This window comes from Sorex araneus, chromosome 7 (assembly GCF_027595985.1).
Source record: "Sorex araneus isolate mSorAra2 chromosome 7, mSorAra2.pri, whole genome shotgun sequence".
NCBI lineage: Eukaryota > Metazoa > Chordata > Mammalia > Eulipotyphla > Soricidae > Sorex > Sorex araneus.
This window is the reverse complement of record NC_073308.1, coordinates 26,650,964-26,669,468: the sequence shown is the minus strand read 5'-3', so window position 1 is coordinate 26,669,468 and position 18,505 is coordinate 26,650,964. Positions and strand designations below refer to the sequence as shown.

The following is an 18,505-nucleotide window of genomic DNA, read 5'->3' as shown; positions in this document are numbered from 1 at the left end:
GCTAAGTCGGTGTATAACAATTGATGTTATTCATGTTTTAAGAATTCTAAAGTACAGGTCTATTAGGAATAGTTTTACTTTGGAATTAAGCATAAATTTGTTGTTTGATATTTTTTTTAATCTCATTACTAATTTTATTTCTGATGGTGTTTTTGTGTGCTTTTACATTAAAAGACCAAAGCAGTACTTTCAATAGTCCATCATGGATTTAAACTTTTAAGTGGTAGTCAGGAATTGTTGTTGGACTGAATAGTCTTCAAAAGTTTCTGGTACATTTCTGACTTCAGAAACCTGGGGTAGGAATCCCTCTCCATATGCATATACACTATTTTTTGAGCCTCTTCAAAACACATTTGAGTGGCTTCTTGAAGATTCTTGGTGATATTTTCTCTTGTTGAGCTGTCAATGTTAATCTGAAAAATGAAAATATGCACAGACTATAAGTAGATGTAGCTGAAGATAGAAAAACAGAATGGCAATGTTTAATTGAGACCCTCTCTTCTCAGTGGGATAGGGTAGTGTTTCACAGGCATCTACAAAGATACATGAAATAAATTCTTTTGTTTTATGGGCTTTTGGGGGGCACACATGGTTGTTCTCAGGGATCATGCCTGGTGGGGTACAGGGTATCATAGCAGTTGTTGGGGATTGAACCAGAGCAGCCAAATGCAAAACAAGCATCCTGCCTGCTTGCTCTCTAGGCCAAATTCTTTTTTTTTCTATTTGGGTCACACCCGGCAATGCACAGGGGTTACTCCTGGCTCTGCACTCAGGAATCACTCCTGGCAGTGCTCAGGGGACCATATGGGATGCTGGGAATCGAACCCGGGTCAGCCACGTGCAAGGCAAATGCCCTACCCGCTGTGCTATCACTCCAGCCCCAGCCAGGCCAAATTCTTCGCTTCCTTGGAAGTAGATATTCTCTTCCATGGCCCTGATTAACACATATACATGTACATACACATGCACATACACATGCACTTACACATACACATACACAGACACAGACACAGACACAGACACAGACACAGACACAGACATTCACACTCAAACTCATAATTCGAGATCAGGGATGTGTCAGAAACCTGCTAAGGAGAATACATGTGTTTTTCAGCAACGTCTACAAAGAAATAAGTTCATCAAATCTAGTTCTCTTAAGGAAAAGGGAACTTGGTGCTATTTAAAATGTTAGTCTCCTTGGGGGCTGGAGCGAAAGCACAACGGGTAGGGCGTTTGCTTTGCAAGCGGCAGCCCTGGGTTCGATTCCCAGCATCCCGTATGGTCCCCTGAGCACTGCCAGGAGTGATTCCTGAGTGCAGAGCCAGGAGTAACCCCTGTGCATCGCCAAGTGTGACCCAAAAAGAAAAGAAAAACAAAAACTTTAGTCTCCTTAATGGTCGTGAATGCTGATTTAACTGACTATATATAAATGGGAAGAAAATGAAGAGAAGTGGTTATTTCAACAAATCAAGAATTTTCCAGATAGGACTTTTGAGGACTGTGTCGGGGTGTGGGACTGGCCTGAGTGACAGGAATTGCCTCTGCTGGCCTCTAGCCTATGTCCTTAATAAGAATGTTCCTTCTTTCCTGTCAGTACATCATGAGGATTCCCATCAGGTCTGTTTCCCTCCTGGTTGTTTTCAGTAAGTGACCGTGAGTGATGGGCAGTGACAGTGGCCTTAATGCTTGCTGGCATGGTGGTGTACAGACTTTGCCCAGCACCGTGGGCCATGTCAGTGTGCCTGTTTGCACTTTGCACTATTTGCACTGTTACCAGCACTTCCTTACTTTGGAGGATAGCTCTCAACTAGAGATCAGGAGGTTTGGGGGCCTCTCCAACGGACCAGTGGATATGAGAGCTCTCTGGCCCTAGGCCACACCTGTAGGCTTCCAGGACTACACCTAGCCAGGCTCCAGAACATGTTTGGGCTCAAATCCAGGACAGCCCAAATGCAAGGCAAGCACCTTATCCATTGTACTATCTCCCCAGTCCTCCACCACCTCTTTTAATAAAAAAATGAATAACTTCTGGGAATTAAGATTATTTAATCAAGAGAGGCTTTAGAATTGGTCAGTCATAGTTTGAATCCAAACTTTACATATTAATGTAGTGGGACACTGAATAAATCAATTAACTTATAATTTTAAAAAGGTCTGTAAAATAAGTTGAACATAATTCATTTTAAGAGCATTTTCAGAACTAGTGGATGGAAAAGGCCTGGAGCTCAGATATTTTCACAGATGGGGGGTTGGCCCAGGGAATACTGAAGTTGATTCCCACTTGTAGTCATTGTCACATGTGGTTACCTCTCTGGGGGACTGCGGCTGGATATAAATCTTATAAAGCTTCTTTGCCCTCGAAATTCGGCTCCACCGAGAGTCAATTTTCTTATAGGTTTCACAATCCATCCAGAATTTAATATTCTCATCACTGTGCTCCATCTTTAAGTATGCTGCATAAATGATGGGACCATCTAAAGGAAGGGGAGAAATCAGTTAATTTTCATGGGCCTCAAATCATAAAAATCAATCTAGGCCATAACGAATGCAGTTCAGAGCCTAAATCCTAATTGCAGCTCCCCAAATTATTTAGCAGCCAAATATTAGCAGCCATCTCATGCTTACACACATGTATCATATCATACCTGGATCATATGTATAAAATATGTTTTGACAGTGTTTGTCACCGTTAAGGTTGTCTCTTCATTTATTTTCAATCCTCAGTATGGATGGGTCTAGGACAAGATAGGTTACCAGGAGCTAGACACGTGACTTTAGTCAAAGTAGAGTGCAAAACTCAGGTCATAAAATAACGATGAAGAGTATCAAAGACTTCAAGTAAAATTGGAGGTAAAGGACAAGGTTTATAATCTTTTATTTGTTTGCTTTTGGACCACTTCTGTGGGTACTCAGGTGTTTCTTCCAGTGGTACTGGGGGAACTCTGTGATACTAGGCATCAAAACTGGGACTCTTGCATGCAAAGCATATGCTCCAGCCCTTTGAGTCATCTCTCTGTCTCCAAGATAAAAAGCCTAAATATTCAGATCAAGTTTGGAAGGAAAACCTCCAAGCCAGGTTGAAGTGATAACTTTATCAGGTTGAGTGAACCACATGTTTCTCAATATCTAACCAGAGCAAGAAAACTCAATGAAAAATTTAATCTCAGATTCATGGGTTGTATTTCAAAATGAACACCAGGCAAAGAAATGGAATTCAAATAGAGTTGGTAGTTATCTCAAAATGTAGAATAGGGCAGTGGATATGGGCAGTGCACCATCAGATAACACAGTGCCAGAAATGATTATCTTTAGCTCTGGCCTTTAGTTGACTTTCTGGAGTAGGCAGATAAGACCAAATATGGGGGCGGAGCTTTCTTGATTGAGAATCTGTATTGAAGGTGCTGGTATTTGAAGATGAGGGTAAGGTGAATGCTCCCAATAATAAAACTCTTAACATAGTGAGCAAGAAAGAGGACCATCCTTAGGAGGATCAAGTATTCTCAAATTTCAAAATGTACACCTGGGATAATATTAAACTTTTGAGGACCCAGAAAGTTCTCATCATAACTGAGAAATTAACATGATAAATGATTAAATCAATAATGTGGCTTATAATACAAATGTGTTTGTAGGCACATTGAAAATGCCTTGCATGCTGCCCATCCAGGCTTGATCCTCGGCATCCCATAGGGTCCCCAGAGAACTGGCAAGAGTAATTTCTGAGTATAGAGGCAGGACTATCTCTTGAGCATCTCCTGGTGTGACCCAAGAGGCACAAAAACAAAACCAAAAGAACAACAACAAAATGATGAGCTAAAGTACTGCATATTTAAAAGTGTAGCATGAGAAATGTTATGGGTTACATAATCTTACCCAGTGGGGGAATATATTTTAACTTGGATTTCAAAGTAGAAGTTATTTTCACATCAATATACTTTCTGGTGTGGCTTATATCATTTATTAGCACAGAAGTCTGGGGTTAGAGAGTAGTGACCTTATGGTAGACTCAGAAAGGAGAGGTTAGAGAGGTGAGATGTAGCAATTGCTCCTCTAAGAGAAATAGCTAAATAGCTAGGGAAGTCAAAGTAACAAAGTGAACCAAAGCAAGGAGCCTCACATTCTGGCACTTAACCACCTCTCTGGTTGGCCTAAAATTATTGGACAGTCCTTTCATCCCCTTAAAAAAAAACTTATTCTGGATTAAAAAGTAAAGCTGGAAACCAATAAACTGCAATGGATATTCAGAGAAATAGAGTTTTATTTTAGTTTTTTAAAGTAGAGTCTATACTTGGTACTTGGAAGATTTTTGACTTAGTAATACATTAAGAATAGAAGCTTAAGACCCAAAACTAAAGAAAGCTGATTTAAAAAAAGATACACCAGAAAAACCATCCACAGATCCTGAAATAATGAGCTCTGGTCACTGGGAGTTTTAGAATTGAATGTGTTTGGTAGGGGAATAGGATATGATTTGGAAACCAATATTGGATTCCATATGACAGCATTCTGATTGTGTATGTTTTTGTTTAGGTTGGCCATATAGTACAATCTTTATAAGGCCTCATCCTAAGACCTGCCTGTCTCTGTTTCTGACCTCTTCTCCTAACTTCTCAAGTTGGGATTGCCAGATGACTCAACAATTCTTGGTATAACCAGCCCTTAGCCAATTAAGCCACACATAACTGCAGTTTTGTGTAGAGTTGTGATGGATTTGAGTGCCTCTTTGCCATTCATATGTTGAAATATTCCATGCTGAGCTTCAGGTCTTGATGATCTCATTGTCAACTTCTCAGGCTGGTTTCTACTAAACGCCTATGGCATCCACACCACTGTAAAAGGGGACAGGGACATCAGGTCATATGTGAAACTATTCTAAGCTAGTCACCAACTTCAGAAAGTTAATAAGGTAGATTTTTGTATTGCTCTCAGCTGTCCCCTACTCTTCTTGCTGGAGGGTTATGCTGTTGTCTCCTCTTGCCCATTGGATTGTTTTAGGCAATGAATTATGCTCCAGACACTATGTACAAGTGCCCAGATGAAATTTTTCAGGGTTCTTTGCTGCTTTGGTCATTGTCTTGTCTCTATGAGAATGATGTCATCAGAGAAAGAGCTACTCTTTTTAGCGTCAAGACCAGAATGAGGGATGTGGAAAAAGGTAAAACTATTCCAGTTTTCATAACACGAAGAAGAAGAAATGAATGTTTCTTGTCTACTATTGGGACTCCAATGTTGTTTGTTACTGATCATGTCTCCTGGATGCTGACCTGGCCTATCCAAACATATCCTGTACACCGGGAGGCTTCTGGGATGGAGATGAGTGGATTCTCATGATTCCTATACTTTACAGAATTCTGTCAACATCAGGCTATTTTAGTCTAGATTACAGCTGAAAACACATTTCTCTTAGAAGTGTTCCAAGAATCTTAGCAATTTGTTAAGTCAGAACTGAATTGTTCACTTTACAGTTTCTCTTGATTCACGCAGACAGCCAAGGGAATGAAAAGGTGGAATAGGATATTCTAAGCCGAGCTATGTGGTGAATGTAAGTCATGCTGAAGTCTTTAATGCTACTCATTTGCAAGCCTTGTCCTCAAGAGCCCATGATTCCGCTTTAGCAGAGTCAGTCAGGATAAACCACAGAATTGCTCACAGAATGGAGAGGATGAGGAGCTTAGGTTTGTGGCCTCTCTTGCGGATGCTTTTTCCTTGAAGAATAAGTATAATGCCTTTGGGCCTCTCTGATGTGTCTTTTTATTTAAATGAGTCACAGAAATGGGTATTTCTGTGACATACAGGATGACACATGCTGGCATCTTGGTGCAGAGAGAAGCGTGATTCCTCTCACTGAGTCAGAACAGTGGCACTTCTGTGCCTGTGTTGTTTTCCACAAGGAGGCTTGTCTCACCCCCTGGCCTCCATCTTCAGGGTGAACCCTGTCATAGTCTTTCATCAGCAAAGTGTCTAGAGCAACTTTAAATCTATTTCTGCATCACCGGGGCAACAGATTTCATAACTTGACCAGCCTCTGTGTGAAGTTTCGGAGTAAATCTTGTATTCTGCTAAGATTTTCTGGTTTAGCTACTTGACTATTCTTCATTTCTGTTTTTCTCTCCTAACTTGGTTGTGTTAGTTTAAGAGTATTTAAAATACCATGGGTTTAAAACTGCAGAAAATTTTAAGTAAAGCAAAATAACCCTGGCTAACAACTTGATATATATGCTTTTGCTCTTTCAGTTTTTTTGTTCATATTTACCTTGTATTTAGCTAATATTTATTCATCTACACCAATATCCTATTGCCTTATTGAAGGTACACTGTGAATGTAATTTTGAGTCTTACTTTTATACCTAATGGTAGGCAGTAAACATTTGTTTATTTTATTTTAAGGCTCACATAAGTCTACCACTGGGTTAACTTGTAGTGTTTTCAGATACACTGCTAGTAACAAATATTCAGATCCTTTCTCCGTTTTTTTTTATAAATTACCCTACAATGAAAATTTTTGTTTATAAATCTTCATACCAGGGCTGGAAAGATAGTATAGTGGGTAGGGAGTTTGTCTTGCATGTAGCCAACCCAGGTTTGATCCCTTGCATCCCATATGATGGAAGCCACCAGAAGTGATCCCTGAGCATAGAGGTAGGAGTATGTCCTGAGCACTTCTGAGTGTGTCCCGAAAACTGAAAAAAAAAATCTTCATATTTTCAGTTATTTTATTTGAATTAACTTTATTCAAGAAATCTGCTTGGCGGGGCTGGAGCAATAGCACAGCGGATAGGGCATTTGCCTTGCACGCGGCCAACCCGGGTTCAATTCCCAGCATCCCATATAGTCCCCTGAGCACCACCAGGGGTAATTCTTGAGTGCAGAGCTAGGAGTAACCCCTGTGCATGCCAGGTGTGACCCAAAAAGGAAAAAAAAAAGAAATCTGTTTAGAACTCTCAGGTAGATGATGTAATATTTTTAGAGATTGCTTCACAAATGATTTCCTTATTATTCATTCCCAGTACTAAGCAACATTCACTCTAACTTTTCAGTTCATATTCATAACCTATACTTGTAATTCCTTTCTCTGTACTCCAAAACTATTCATGCTAAAACATTTTTTCCATTTAACTGACCATTTATTTTCTTTCTATAAAGTTCAAACCTTTTTCCTTCTGTGTTGTTAATGTGTTCTAGAATTTCCAGATCTCTTTATACGAAGATACTCTCTGTGCATCATCTGTTCATATATATATATATACATATATATATATATACACACACACATATAGTTGTTTGTAATTTGAGCAAAATAGTTTTTAAGCCGTTTAATCTGGAAAAGTCTTAGTTTATCATATTCTACCTTCAATCCTTTCAAGGAGTTTTACTAGAGAAAAATCTCAAAAGCAAAAACTGGCCACAATCCTTTAAAGCCTCTCACCCGTGGCTCATTATCCTCACGGTAAAGGCCAGACTTCTCAGCAGGAATTGAAAAGCTGTTGGGAATACAGGACTCTTTCCCTGCCAGCCCTGCTCCTCAATATTCCTAGGCACAGTGTTTGAGCTTTGCTATTCTTGGCTGAGCAATATGCCAGTTCCAGTGCCATTATATATACATTCCTGCATGGCAGGCTTTATACCAGGATCTGAGATTCTGGTTAGTTGATAGAGAAATTTCTCTGAACCCCTTTCCCAGATTTGATTTTCCTGTTATTTTATAATTAGCAACTTCTACACAGTTATTTTAATCCTAATCCCACCACACTATCACAGTCTACTCTATTTATTGGCTTTCTCCCATTGCTTTCCCACTCACCTACAGATCTTTGAGAATTTGGCTGCAGTGCATCGATTTGCCTGCTCTATAATGAGGGAAGTTTGTTCAGTTATTTTTTAGGCTAGGCTTGGGATCCTTCATGCATCTACATTTTATAGTGAACTTGGAGATTTTTAAAACATGCAGGTTTGAGCACATCTGTAGTGTAGAGGTGCAGCATATCTATGTATGTAAACTATAGACCCAATGACACGAAAAGCAAGAGTACACTACAAGCAAGAGTACACTACAACTTCCAAACTTCAAAAATGATCCTGTCAAGGGAATTGGGGGTGGGGAGGGTTGGGAGAGAACCTGGGAACATTGGTGGAGAGAACTGAACACTGGTGATGGGATTGGCGCTGGACGTTGCACACCTGAAACTCAACTAGGGAAGGTTATGTAAATCGTGGTGCCTTAATATTTTTAAATTCTTTAATGTAAAAAACAAAAAAAAAGCTGGGCACCCCAGATGGAGTAGGTACAGTCTCCCTGTCTACTCCAGATGGAATCCCCTCGACTAAGAGCTTCCACAAGCAAGGCCCAGGTATCAGGTTCCAGGATTAAATCTCCATGTGATATGGCAGCAGAGGTGCCGGGCTGTCCCTCCCCGGCTCCCTGTCCATTTGTAGGCCTGGCTGTCACACCCACAATGTGCCTCCAGGTGCTATCTTAGTGCACCAACAGCCCTGATCCAGAGACACCCAATTGAACCCCCAAATGGATTAATGCTCTATAGAAATGTCTCTAGAATCCAACCATTTACAACCTAGGATTCCAGGAGCACATGGCCGAGGCACCCATGATATTCAAATGAGCAGGGTGAGGACTGGGATGGGGATGGGGGGCATGTAGTGGGGACACTGGTAGTATAGAGTGTGCACCGGTGGAGGGATGGGTGTTCAATCATTGTTTGGCTGAATCTCGAACATGAAAACTTTGTAACTGTATCTCACAGTGATTCAATAATAAAAAAAAAGTAATGTGGTGTTCATGCCCATTCAATCAGCCTAATCAATGGCTGAATAAATAACAGTACTCCTACATTTTAAAAAGTTCACAAAAATTAAATAAAGAGGACGTAGGTTTTAACTAGTCAGCATTTAAAAAGCAGAAGCACACAATTTCCCTGTGCCCTCCCCCACCTTTCCCCAAGAGTTTACCTGTTCTGTTAACACAGTTTGGAATTTTTTGAGGGGGAAGTAAAAATAACCAAAAAATATAAAACCCCATAAAAACTCCAAATGTACTCATTGAAATGTGCCAACAAAGGATGCCTGTAAATGACCTGATTTTATAGCTTTTCCCCCACCCCTGGTCTCCGCCCATCTGCCCGGTGAAACGGCAGAGAGAAGTTAGAGACAAAAACGAGCTAAGGACAGAGCAGGGCAGGAATACAAGGGTTGGAGAAGGGAACCATGGCAACAGCTACGGGCAGCAGAGTGTAGAGTAAAGAGCCTCCAGGAAGCTGCCAGTTCACAGAGAACAGCAGAGTCTCGCCCTGATGAGAAAAGCTGAGAGCAGCTGGTGCTGGGCTCAGGATGTGCCTGGGGGAAAACGGGCTTTAGGCTGGGATGGCTGTGCACGTGCCTGGGCCAGTGGAGGGCTGACTGCCTGTCTTTGGGTTGAATGATGGTCTTAGCACTATTTAGTTGGCATGTTCCAGGCTGTGTGTTGTTGAGGCTGAATATTTAGAAAGGGGGCAAAGTTTGCAGTCTATTCAAGGATGCTTTGGAACAAAACTTAAATATTGATTCAACAAACATTCTTTTTTCTAGCTCTACTAGATTTCATCATCTGAAATACAGATTTTAACCAGAGGTAGCCGTCAGAAATACCCCTTGGAATTTCCACTTCTCAATTTAGTGGTGCTCATAATTCAGTGATATTTTGAATATTTGTGAAATAATTTGGGCTCAAATTATCTCAAGAAAAGTGTTCACCGATCTTCAAATACTTTTACCGAAATATTACGAATGCAGTTTTCCTAATTCACTAAAAAAATCTTACTATTTTTTCCTTGTTCTTTTAAATATAATGAATTCTTTCTTTGAAATGTGGAGGTCAACAACTTGGTGAACTCTCTAAACTTGTGGAGTGATTGCCTCTGCGTTTCATTGGTTGTGGAGATTTTTAAAATGAGACCAGTTATCACACTAAAGCCACAGGAATGTTGTGTACTACATTTCCTCATCGATCTCTTTGTGCATCTTTGAAGCAATTTCTTTTCTTTTTTTCTTTTTGGAAGCAATTTCTGGTCTCTAAAACATACCTGTTCTACCTGATAATTTTACAACAATCTGAATCATTCATAAGGCAGCCCCAAATTCATACTTTGCTGAGAGTCTTTCTGCTCTCCCTCCTCATCCTTGTTCCTTTTAGCACCAACATTCTAATGAGATCTGTGCTGGTGCACTGCTGTTCTGATTGAGGTCATCACCTGCTGATGTAGAGTACTGGTTTTATCCATCTGTATTCTGTTTCTTTAAAATCTAATGTTTTTGTTTGTTTGTTTTTTAACTAGATGTGACTTTAGGGTCCAGAGGCATCTCTGCGGCATGTTGGTCATGCTGCTCTCTTCTGAGAGATTTATTTCTGAGTCCCTGGATCATGGCCATTAATAAGTTTATATGGTGCTAGAGGCAGATTGTGGGCATGACTGCCAGACTACTAGGAGCTCAGGGAGATGGAGGGAGGGAGGTTTCCCATTCCTGACTCCGTGTGAACCTGGAGATTTCGGTCACAAGTCCAGCATACCTGGGATTTTCAGGAGTTTCCCTCATGGATGAGGCTCGCCTGAGCCTGTGGAAGCCGGCCATAAGCATGGCGGCTATTGAGTTCTGGTTTTTAGCTGCTGGGTCTCTGTTGCGGTGGGTATCTCCTTATTCTAAGTGCCCCAAGGAACTAGTATACACATTCCCTCCCAGGCCCCTATAGAATCTATTTTCCTGCATTGTGTATAATTTGATCTTAGTGACTGACTCTCTGTTCAGAAATCATATCAGCCTCATATCAGCTAATATACAATGCCCTTTTCTATCCTTAGCAATTACCTAGGAAAAGTCATATGACCCTCTACTTCTCAGTTTTTATATCTGACACATTAGAAACATTGTTCTATAGTTACAATGTGACTTATTCTAAATGCTGTTCTTCCACAAGACCCTCACAGATAACTCGGTTGGGGGATGGATTTTGCCACTTCCAGCAGTGTTCAAGGCTAATCCTGACTCTGTGCTCAGGTATGACCCTTGGGAATGTGTGGTACTGGGGACATGACCAGGGCCAGCAGAATGCAAAGAAATCACCTTAACTCTTGCACTATCTCTTTGGCACCCTCCAAGTAATTTTATGTTAAATAGTGTGTATGTATTTATCTTTCCACGTTTAGAGCTTGCTCCTGCTTGTTCAGTGGGTCAACTTCTAAGAGGAAAGGCCTAGCTTTATAAAACCATCTTTTTTTTGGAAGTATAAAAAATATTGGTGGTCAACTCCATATATCATGAAATTTTGTTCAAAGCGACTGAAGTTTGGTTTTCTGTTTGTTTTTGATCCATACCTGGCTGTGTTTACTCCTAGCTCTGAGCTCAGGGATCATTTCTGGCACCCTTGGGGGATCATATAGGGTGCCAGGTACTGGACCCCAGTCAGTCCTGTGTAAAGCAAGCAGTCTACCCACTGGAATATTGCTCAACTCCAAGGCTGTTGTTTTTTAAGTGATACATGTTTGCCTTGCTTTTGGAATTCCACTCAGGGTGTTACTTGAATCAATATTTTGAATTTTACCACAATGTGCTATAAATGGCAGGTTTCCCTATCTCTTCTAGGGATTATCCTTTCTTTGGAAATGTCATCTTTATTTCTTGTGCGATTTAATGCTTCCCCGCGGTCAGTGGCCTATTCTTTTTTACAAGGTAATCTAGTGCTTAAGAAAGGCTTAACATCTGTAGTATATATTCTGAGCAAAAGTAGCACACCCTTTAAAAATCTATCATTTTGTCCATAATATATCAATAATTTATATCTAGAATACATCTTGGGTACGACTAACATTCTAAATTTCTATTATCTTACTTTGGGCAGGACAATACTGTTTTTTAAATTTTTTTCATTTGGGGCTGTATCGAGCAATATTCAGGGATTACTTCTAGCTCTCTGCTCAGGGATCATACCTGGCAGTGCTCCTGGAACCATATAGTGCCAATAATTGAACTGGGTCAACTGCATTCAAGACAACTGTATTACCCCCTGTACTATCTCTCTGATCCATCAGTAGTCGTCATTCGGTGTTTTTCTGGAATTCCCTTTGCCCACAAGCACATTGAATTTAAATATATTGTGAGAATTATGACACCCCTGCAAAGTTCTCCTAAATAAGTTCTGCTCATTTGTGGAGACTGAGCTGATACATTTCCTTCCAATGTGGGTTTCAGATCTGCATGTTCTTAGAAACTGTCTAGTTATTTAGGTAGGACAAGCCACCTACAAATTTTAGCAAGAATTTCATTTTTCTTTGGTAATGTAGGAACACTTTATTCTCTGGCACATTTAATGCTTGCCTTCTTAGTTTAATAATTCTAATTGGATAGAATGTACCGTGATTTATCATTGTGTCTCTTTTTTATTATGAGATTGTTGACTTTTTGCATGAATATGAGAGTGATTCAATTTCTCATAAGATTCTGCCTTATTCTTGCTTTTTTTTAAATATATAAAGAACAGTACACTTCCTTTCTGTCCTCCTCTTCTGTATAAACTTCATTTTCCTAGGAGACCAGATCTCTAAATTGTTAGTTCCAGCTAAGCATCCTCTTGAAATAATTACTAATAAATTAATTTATTCACTTTGTTTATGAGGCCTTCTGGACTGACACGGAGGGAGCCTTTCACATGATGTGACTTGGTGTTTGATCTTTTCTCTGCAGTGCTTAGTGTAGGAGGTGAAGGTGAGTAAGGCAAAACATGTGCTTTTAGGGGATTTTACCTTCAACTGAGAAAGTAGCCGTGGAAAAAATACCTAGTCCATGCAATAGCAGAATAAGAAGTGGTAAAAACACAATAGACAAAAGGGGAAGATATTTCCAAGAGTCTTCATGGGAATGGTGGAAGTGGAAATCTATTTTCAAGGATGGACTAGAGACAGGGACTACTCGAAGGCCTGGAGCCACAGAATCCAAGAAGCAAAAAATGGAAAAAGTCATGTGGGTGGAAGGGCTTGCGGCGTGAAGGCAAAGCTGGGCTACTTCTTTTATTTATTTATCTATCTTTTGCTTTTTGAGTCATACCCGACGATGCACAGGGGTTACTCCTGGCTTTGCACTCAGGAATGACTCCTGACAGTGCTCGATAGACCATATGATATGCTGGGAATCGAACCCGGCTGGCTTGGCCTTATGCAAAGCAAACACCCTACCCACTGTATGCTTTTGCTCCAGCCCCTGGACTACGTTTTCAAGAGTGTGTTGGGCTTGAGCATAAAGCACCCTAAATACTAAGAGATTTTGGATTTGGTGTAGGTAGCAGAGAAAATGAAATTAAAGGCAGAGATGGGCACTTGATTACCAATAGCAATACCAGTTAAGTCAGTACCTAGCTGTGCCCTTCATGGAGCTTTATAGTAACTTGCACAGTAATGCTGGAAATACAGGTGATATGACTCCCTTTTTAGAGGTGAAGAAAATGCAGTGTCAAGAGGCAGACTGATCTGGCAATGTTGCCAAACATGGATTGGATGAAGCTTAAGTTACTTATAGGAAATCATTAGAATTGATGAACATCTAATTTCATCTCTTTCCTTCACTCAAATGCCCTAAAAGGGATTGTCACTGTCACTGTCATCCCGTTGCTCATTGATTTGCTCGAGCAGGCTAGAATCTATATTTTACCTTATTTTATTTTATTTTATTTTATTTTATTTTGTGAGGTCTCTCAAGCAGTGGTCAGGAGCCTCAAAGATCCCACCGGTGATTTTCAGCTAACTGGAGTGCTGACTGTGCTTCAACCAAGGTCACCAGGAGTCCATACCTCCTGCCATTTCTGTGTAAGGTGGTGGTGAGAGTTATGGTGATGGTGGTGGTGGTATCTGTCTCCATAGCAAGAGGGATTTGGAGAAAAATTTAAGTCCAGGGAGAGCCCCTAAAGAATCACAGATACACAATGGGGAGTTGCAGGAGATATCTGGATAATTCTGCAGCATCTCTTACTAAATAAAATGTCAAGTGGCAAGAGAAAATTCCCTTCCAAAGTCAATAGATGTAAACAGATTAAACATTTACAGAAAGATCAGAATGATTTCTCAAATAAAAAGAGGACTGGAGGCAAACATTTAAGAACATTGATAGGAACAATTTCCCTTAAAAAAATACAAAGAACAATTTCAGCAAGGAGGACGATTTTCTTTAAGTACCCAAGGCAATTTTCCTCCTGTACATGTCTTCTTGCATTCATCACTTTCTGTGTCTTCTCAATTTCCTACCCAAATACAGCTGCCCACACACATGAAGACACTTACTCCTTCCTACATCTTGCATTAAGCCTATATCCATTGCTTTCACCCTTCTTTTATATCATCTGGATGTTGTCCTCAATATAGATACTTATATAATATTCCCCTGACAACCTTAGAAGCAAACTTTGAAGAGAGTTTTAGAACTTCCAGACTCACTTATTCTTACTTCTCAAGGCCCTGAGAATTGCAAATCGTTCATTTCCCCAAAAATTCTAACTTTAGACGGCCTTGGTAAGGCAGTATATTTCAGTATGTGTTACTATTTCAGCATATTTTCCCAGGGATTTTACACATCCACTTGTGAAGAATAAATATTCACAGTGACTAACCTTGTTTTAATTAACACCAAAGAAAATAATGGTGGTTGACGCGACCAGCTATTTTCAGGTTTTCTTTTTTTAACAGTGGCAGTTGCCTTTTTGAGGGCTGGGGGAAGAGTGGCTCCCTTTCATCCCCTCACTGCCCCCTTTTGCCTTTCAAGAATGAAACTGGCTCCTTGTTCAAAGCTGACAGGCATTCTCAGGATACTCACATTTTGTTGTCATCAGCTTGTCAAGAGATTGGGCCCACTGCAAGACTTCCTCCAAAGTGAGACTTTGAAAAGAAACAAAAAGGCTCTGATCACTTTCAAATATTCTCAACATTTCACTGAGCTAAAATAGAAATATACTCTCTGGACAATAGTTCCCAAATAGAATTAGACTCTTGGGGTGGTTTTGGATGGAAGTCCATCTTCTCAATGCTAACATTTTATTTAGTTTTTCATTGTTTCATGGAGACCAAACTCAGTGGTGTTTGAGGGACGCTAAGGCCACTTCAGTGATGCTTGGACAGGTTTGGTGTGGGCGACACTGACTCTGATGATTTTATTTTGTTTGATCTTTTGCTTTTGGGGCCATACCAGGTGGTTCTCAGGGCTTTATCCTGGCTCTGCGCTCAGGGATCACTCCTGTCAGGGCTCCGGGGACTCTACAGGGTGCTGGGGGTTGAACCCATGTCAGCAGCAGGGAAGACAAGTGTCCTATCTGCTATGCTGTGATGCTCTGGGGTCTCTGGGGCTGGGAGGGGGGCAAGCAGTGACAAGCTTCGTCTCAGGACCTCTCATACCCCTCAAACCATTTCCTTCACCCTTTCCTTTTTCCTTTTTGGAGGGGCAGGTCTTCCTAGCAGGGCTCGAACAGCTCAGGGGCCACTCTGGCTATACTCACAGCTTAGTTCTGATGAGTACTCACAGTTGAGTGCAGATGAGTATTCACAGTTGAGTACTCACAGGGGCCAGTGGCCCTAGGTTTTAAAAAATCCTGTTGAGGATTTTGATTTCTGTTTATTTATGGTTTCTAAACTATCAATTTCATTTGATATAGGCAGTATGAAAAAGCATTTGTGTCTGTTCCTTTTGGTGGACTCTGGGGGATGATATGGTGACTAAGTTCTTACATGTTAAGTCATCTCATCAGAGCCAGAGAGATAGCACAGGGGCAAAGGTGCTTGCCTTGCATGCTGCTAACCCTGGTTTGATCCCTGGCACTGCCTGTGGTCCCTGACAACTGCTTGCAGGGCCACTAAAAAGACACAGAGCCAGATGCAGAATCTAACCACTCCTAACTATGGCCCAGAAATAAACAGAGAACTCATTTTATTGTTTTTCTTTTAAAATATATAATTTGGGGCTGAAGAGACAGTGGGTGGGGCATTTGCCTTGCACATGACTGACCTGGTTTTGTTTGCTCATGGTGCCCTGAGCTCAACAGTAGTGACCTGTGAGCTCAGAGCCAGAGGTGAGCCCTGAACACTGATGGGTGTAGCCCAAAAACAAACAAGCAAACAACAAAATACAATATGCACTCTGTTCATTGTCATGAAGTTTATGATAAATGTTAAGTTTTTTGTTTTAACATTCAGGGATCACTCCTGGAGGGGCTCTGGTACCATATGGGACCAAATGCAAAGCAAGCTCCTTATCCACCATCTATCCCTCCGACACCTAAATTGTTTATTTTTATGTTCTGATATTGACATATAATAAAAGACAGAAATAGACACAAGTGGCAGTGTGTCCATTGGCAGTCCTGTAATAGTTAGACTGCCAATTAAAGGAAGGAACAGCCATTGCATTAGCAGGTACTTCATATAATGAAGAAAGCTTAGGGAAAAGAGGTTAGAAAATAGGCTACAATGTGGAAACACATTGAGAGCCCTCAAAGCAGACAAACACCTTCTGTTTTCTACACATTCACATAGCTTTTACCAGTTTTAGATGGACTGTGTCCATTAGGATAGAGGCTTAACTGATGTCCAGTTGACTTTCACAAAGCGTTTCCCTGAAGTGGGGTCTGACTCAGGACTCCTTTCTCTTCTTGGAACTTTAAAAAACAGTGACCTAAAATAAGCTTTTGGGTCAGTGACATGGACAGTGTATGGCTAGGCATCTTGCATGTTTGTGTGTTCCATCCACTCCTGTTTTATAGCCAGAATCAACTCGGTAACGTGATTGAGGATATAGCCTTAAGTGTCTTTGATTATATTAAAAATTGGTAGTAAGGGGCTGGAGCAATAGCACAGTGGGTAGAGCGTTTGCCTTGCAAGCAGCTGACCCGGGTTCGATTCCCAGCATCCCATATGGTCCCTCGAGCACCGCCAGGAGTAATTCCTGAGTGCAGAGCCAGGAGTAACCCCTGTGCATTGCTGGGTGTGACCCAAAAAGCAAATAAATAAATAAATAAATAAATAAAAATAAATTGGTAGTGGTTATTGTTGGCAAAAAGGTCATTTGTTCCTTAGGGTCCATTCATGGAAATAGATCATAATTCTGGGACTCTAACCATCCCGGGGGGATGTTTTAACATCCCTGAATGTTAAAACAAAAAGGGCCACCTGACTAGGCTGAGGTCCTTTCATCCTTGGAAAATCTAATCAAATGGCTTGTTACCCTCTGTAGGCATTGCCTGCTTTCTTTGCATGGTCTCTATTTTTATTTAGCTGTCTGTCTGTTGGTGTGGCGAGCTGTGGAAGAAACGAGGGGACTTGAGAAGCTTTTGGTTATCACTTGTGCTCGGAATGGAGTCTGGTGTTTTGTACATGAGGGGTTTGAAGCATGGAAATCCTCTGGATAAAATAATCTTATTTTAGCATAAATAATATCAACTTTTTCAGATCGAAGTCTCTGTATCTTTGATTCTAAAAACAGTTAGCTGGCTGAATTCTCAGGTGTCCACCATGCACAGTGAGAAAGGGCAGCACATATTTATTTATGTAGAACATGAATAGTATTTTGGTAGAATTACTCCTCTGTAATCGAGATGAGTATCATGTGTGAGTAAATAATTCACTTTTGGAGCAAACTATATTAGCTAACACTTAAATATGTACCTATATATCATACAATAAATGCTATATTAGAGCCACAAAAATGGAAATGATACTTACTTTGAAGGGGGCTGGTTTGATTCATCTCTGCACCTCTTACAAATCCAACAATTCCTCCTGCTCATTTTTTCTAAAGAAATACAACAGGTACTTAGTATAATTTACTTATAGAGAAACATGTTAAAGGAAGTTTTTAAAAATGCATTAAGTTATAAACCAGGAAAAAAATATCAGGATGGATTTTTGAAGTGATTGGAGTGTCATCATTGGTGGCAGTGAAAAAAAAGAGGGGAGAAGAAATGACTCATCCCATAAATATTTTACAGGAATATCAGCACTTTGAATTAATGATGTTAGTATCCTTTTAGACCAAATCTGGCCACATCACATAGTGATGTTTAAAAAAACACAGCTTTCTGAGCAGGATCTGTCTGCTCAGAATTACACAACAATAAATTGTCTAATTTCTTGCTTCCCATTTGAGTATTTCTTATTTTTAGAAAAATATTGAGTTGAAAGAGAGAGTTTGCTCTTTGTGATTAGTGAAAAACAGTGTAAATACTCCTGGGAATATATCATGGAGAAACAAAAAAGTATAGTCGAAATGTCATCTGCACTTATATGTTCATCGCAGCACTGTTTACAATAGCCAGAATCTGGAAAAAACCCGAGTGCCTGAGAACAGATGACTGGTTGAAGAAACTCTGGTACATCTATACAATGGAATACTATGCAGCTGTTAGAAAAGATGAAGTCATGAACTTTGCATATAAGTGGATCAACATGGAAAGTATCATGCTAAGTGAAATGAGCCAGAAAGAGAGGGACAG

The 18,505-nt window shown here is 40.4% G+C and overlaps 1 protein-coding gene across 1 annotated transcript; it reads right to left on the bottom strand.

Moving 5' to 3' along the window:
• Positions 1–227: 227 nt before the first annotated feature.
• Positions 228–17,800, bottom strand: RGS13 (regulator of G protein signaling 13). Its single transcript, XM_004619913.1, has 4 exons — positions 17,736–17,800; positions 14,842–14,903; positions 2,308–2,474; positions 228–413 (listed from the first exon to the last, which is right to left on the bottom strand). The coding sequence occupies exons 1-4, from the start codon at positions 17,798–17,800 to the stop codon at positions 228–230; spliced, it is 480 nt and encodes a 159-aa protein (XP_004619970.1).
• Between the last annotated feature and the right edge of the window lie 705 nt (positions 17,801–18,505).

Bases quoted from the DNA above. Each gene is read 5' to 3' on its own strand.
- RGS13 (XM_004619913.1), bottom strand. From the start codon at position 17,800: ATGAGCAGGAGGAATTGTTGGATTTGTAAGAGGTGCAGAGATGAATCA. The intron at 14,904-17,735 runs GTAAGTATCATT...TTCTTTTCAAAG, and splicing joins TCAAACCAGCCCCCTTCAAA to TCTCACTTTGGAGGAAGTCT. The intron at 2,475-14,841 runs GTGAGTATCCTG...CCCTTCCTTTAG, and splicing joins CAAGCTGATGACAACAAAAT to ATGGTCCCATCATTTATGCA.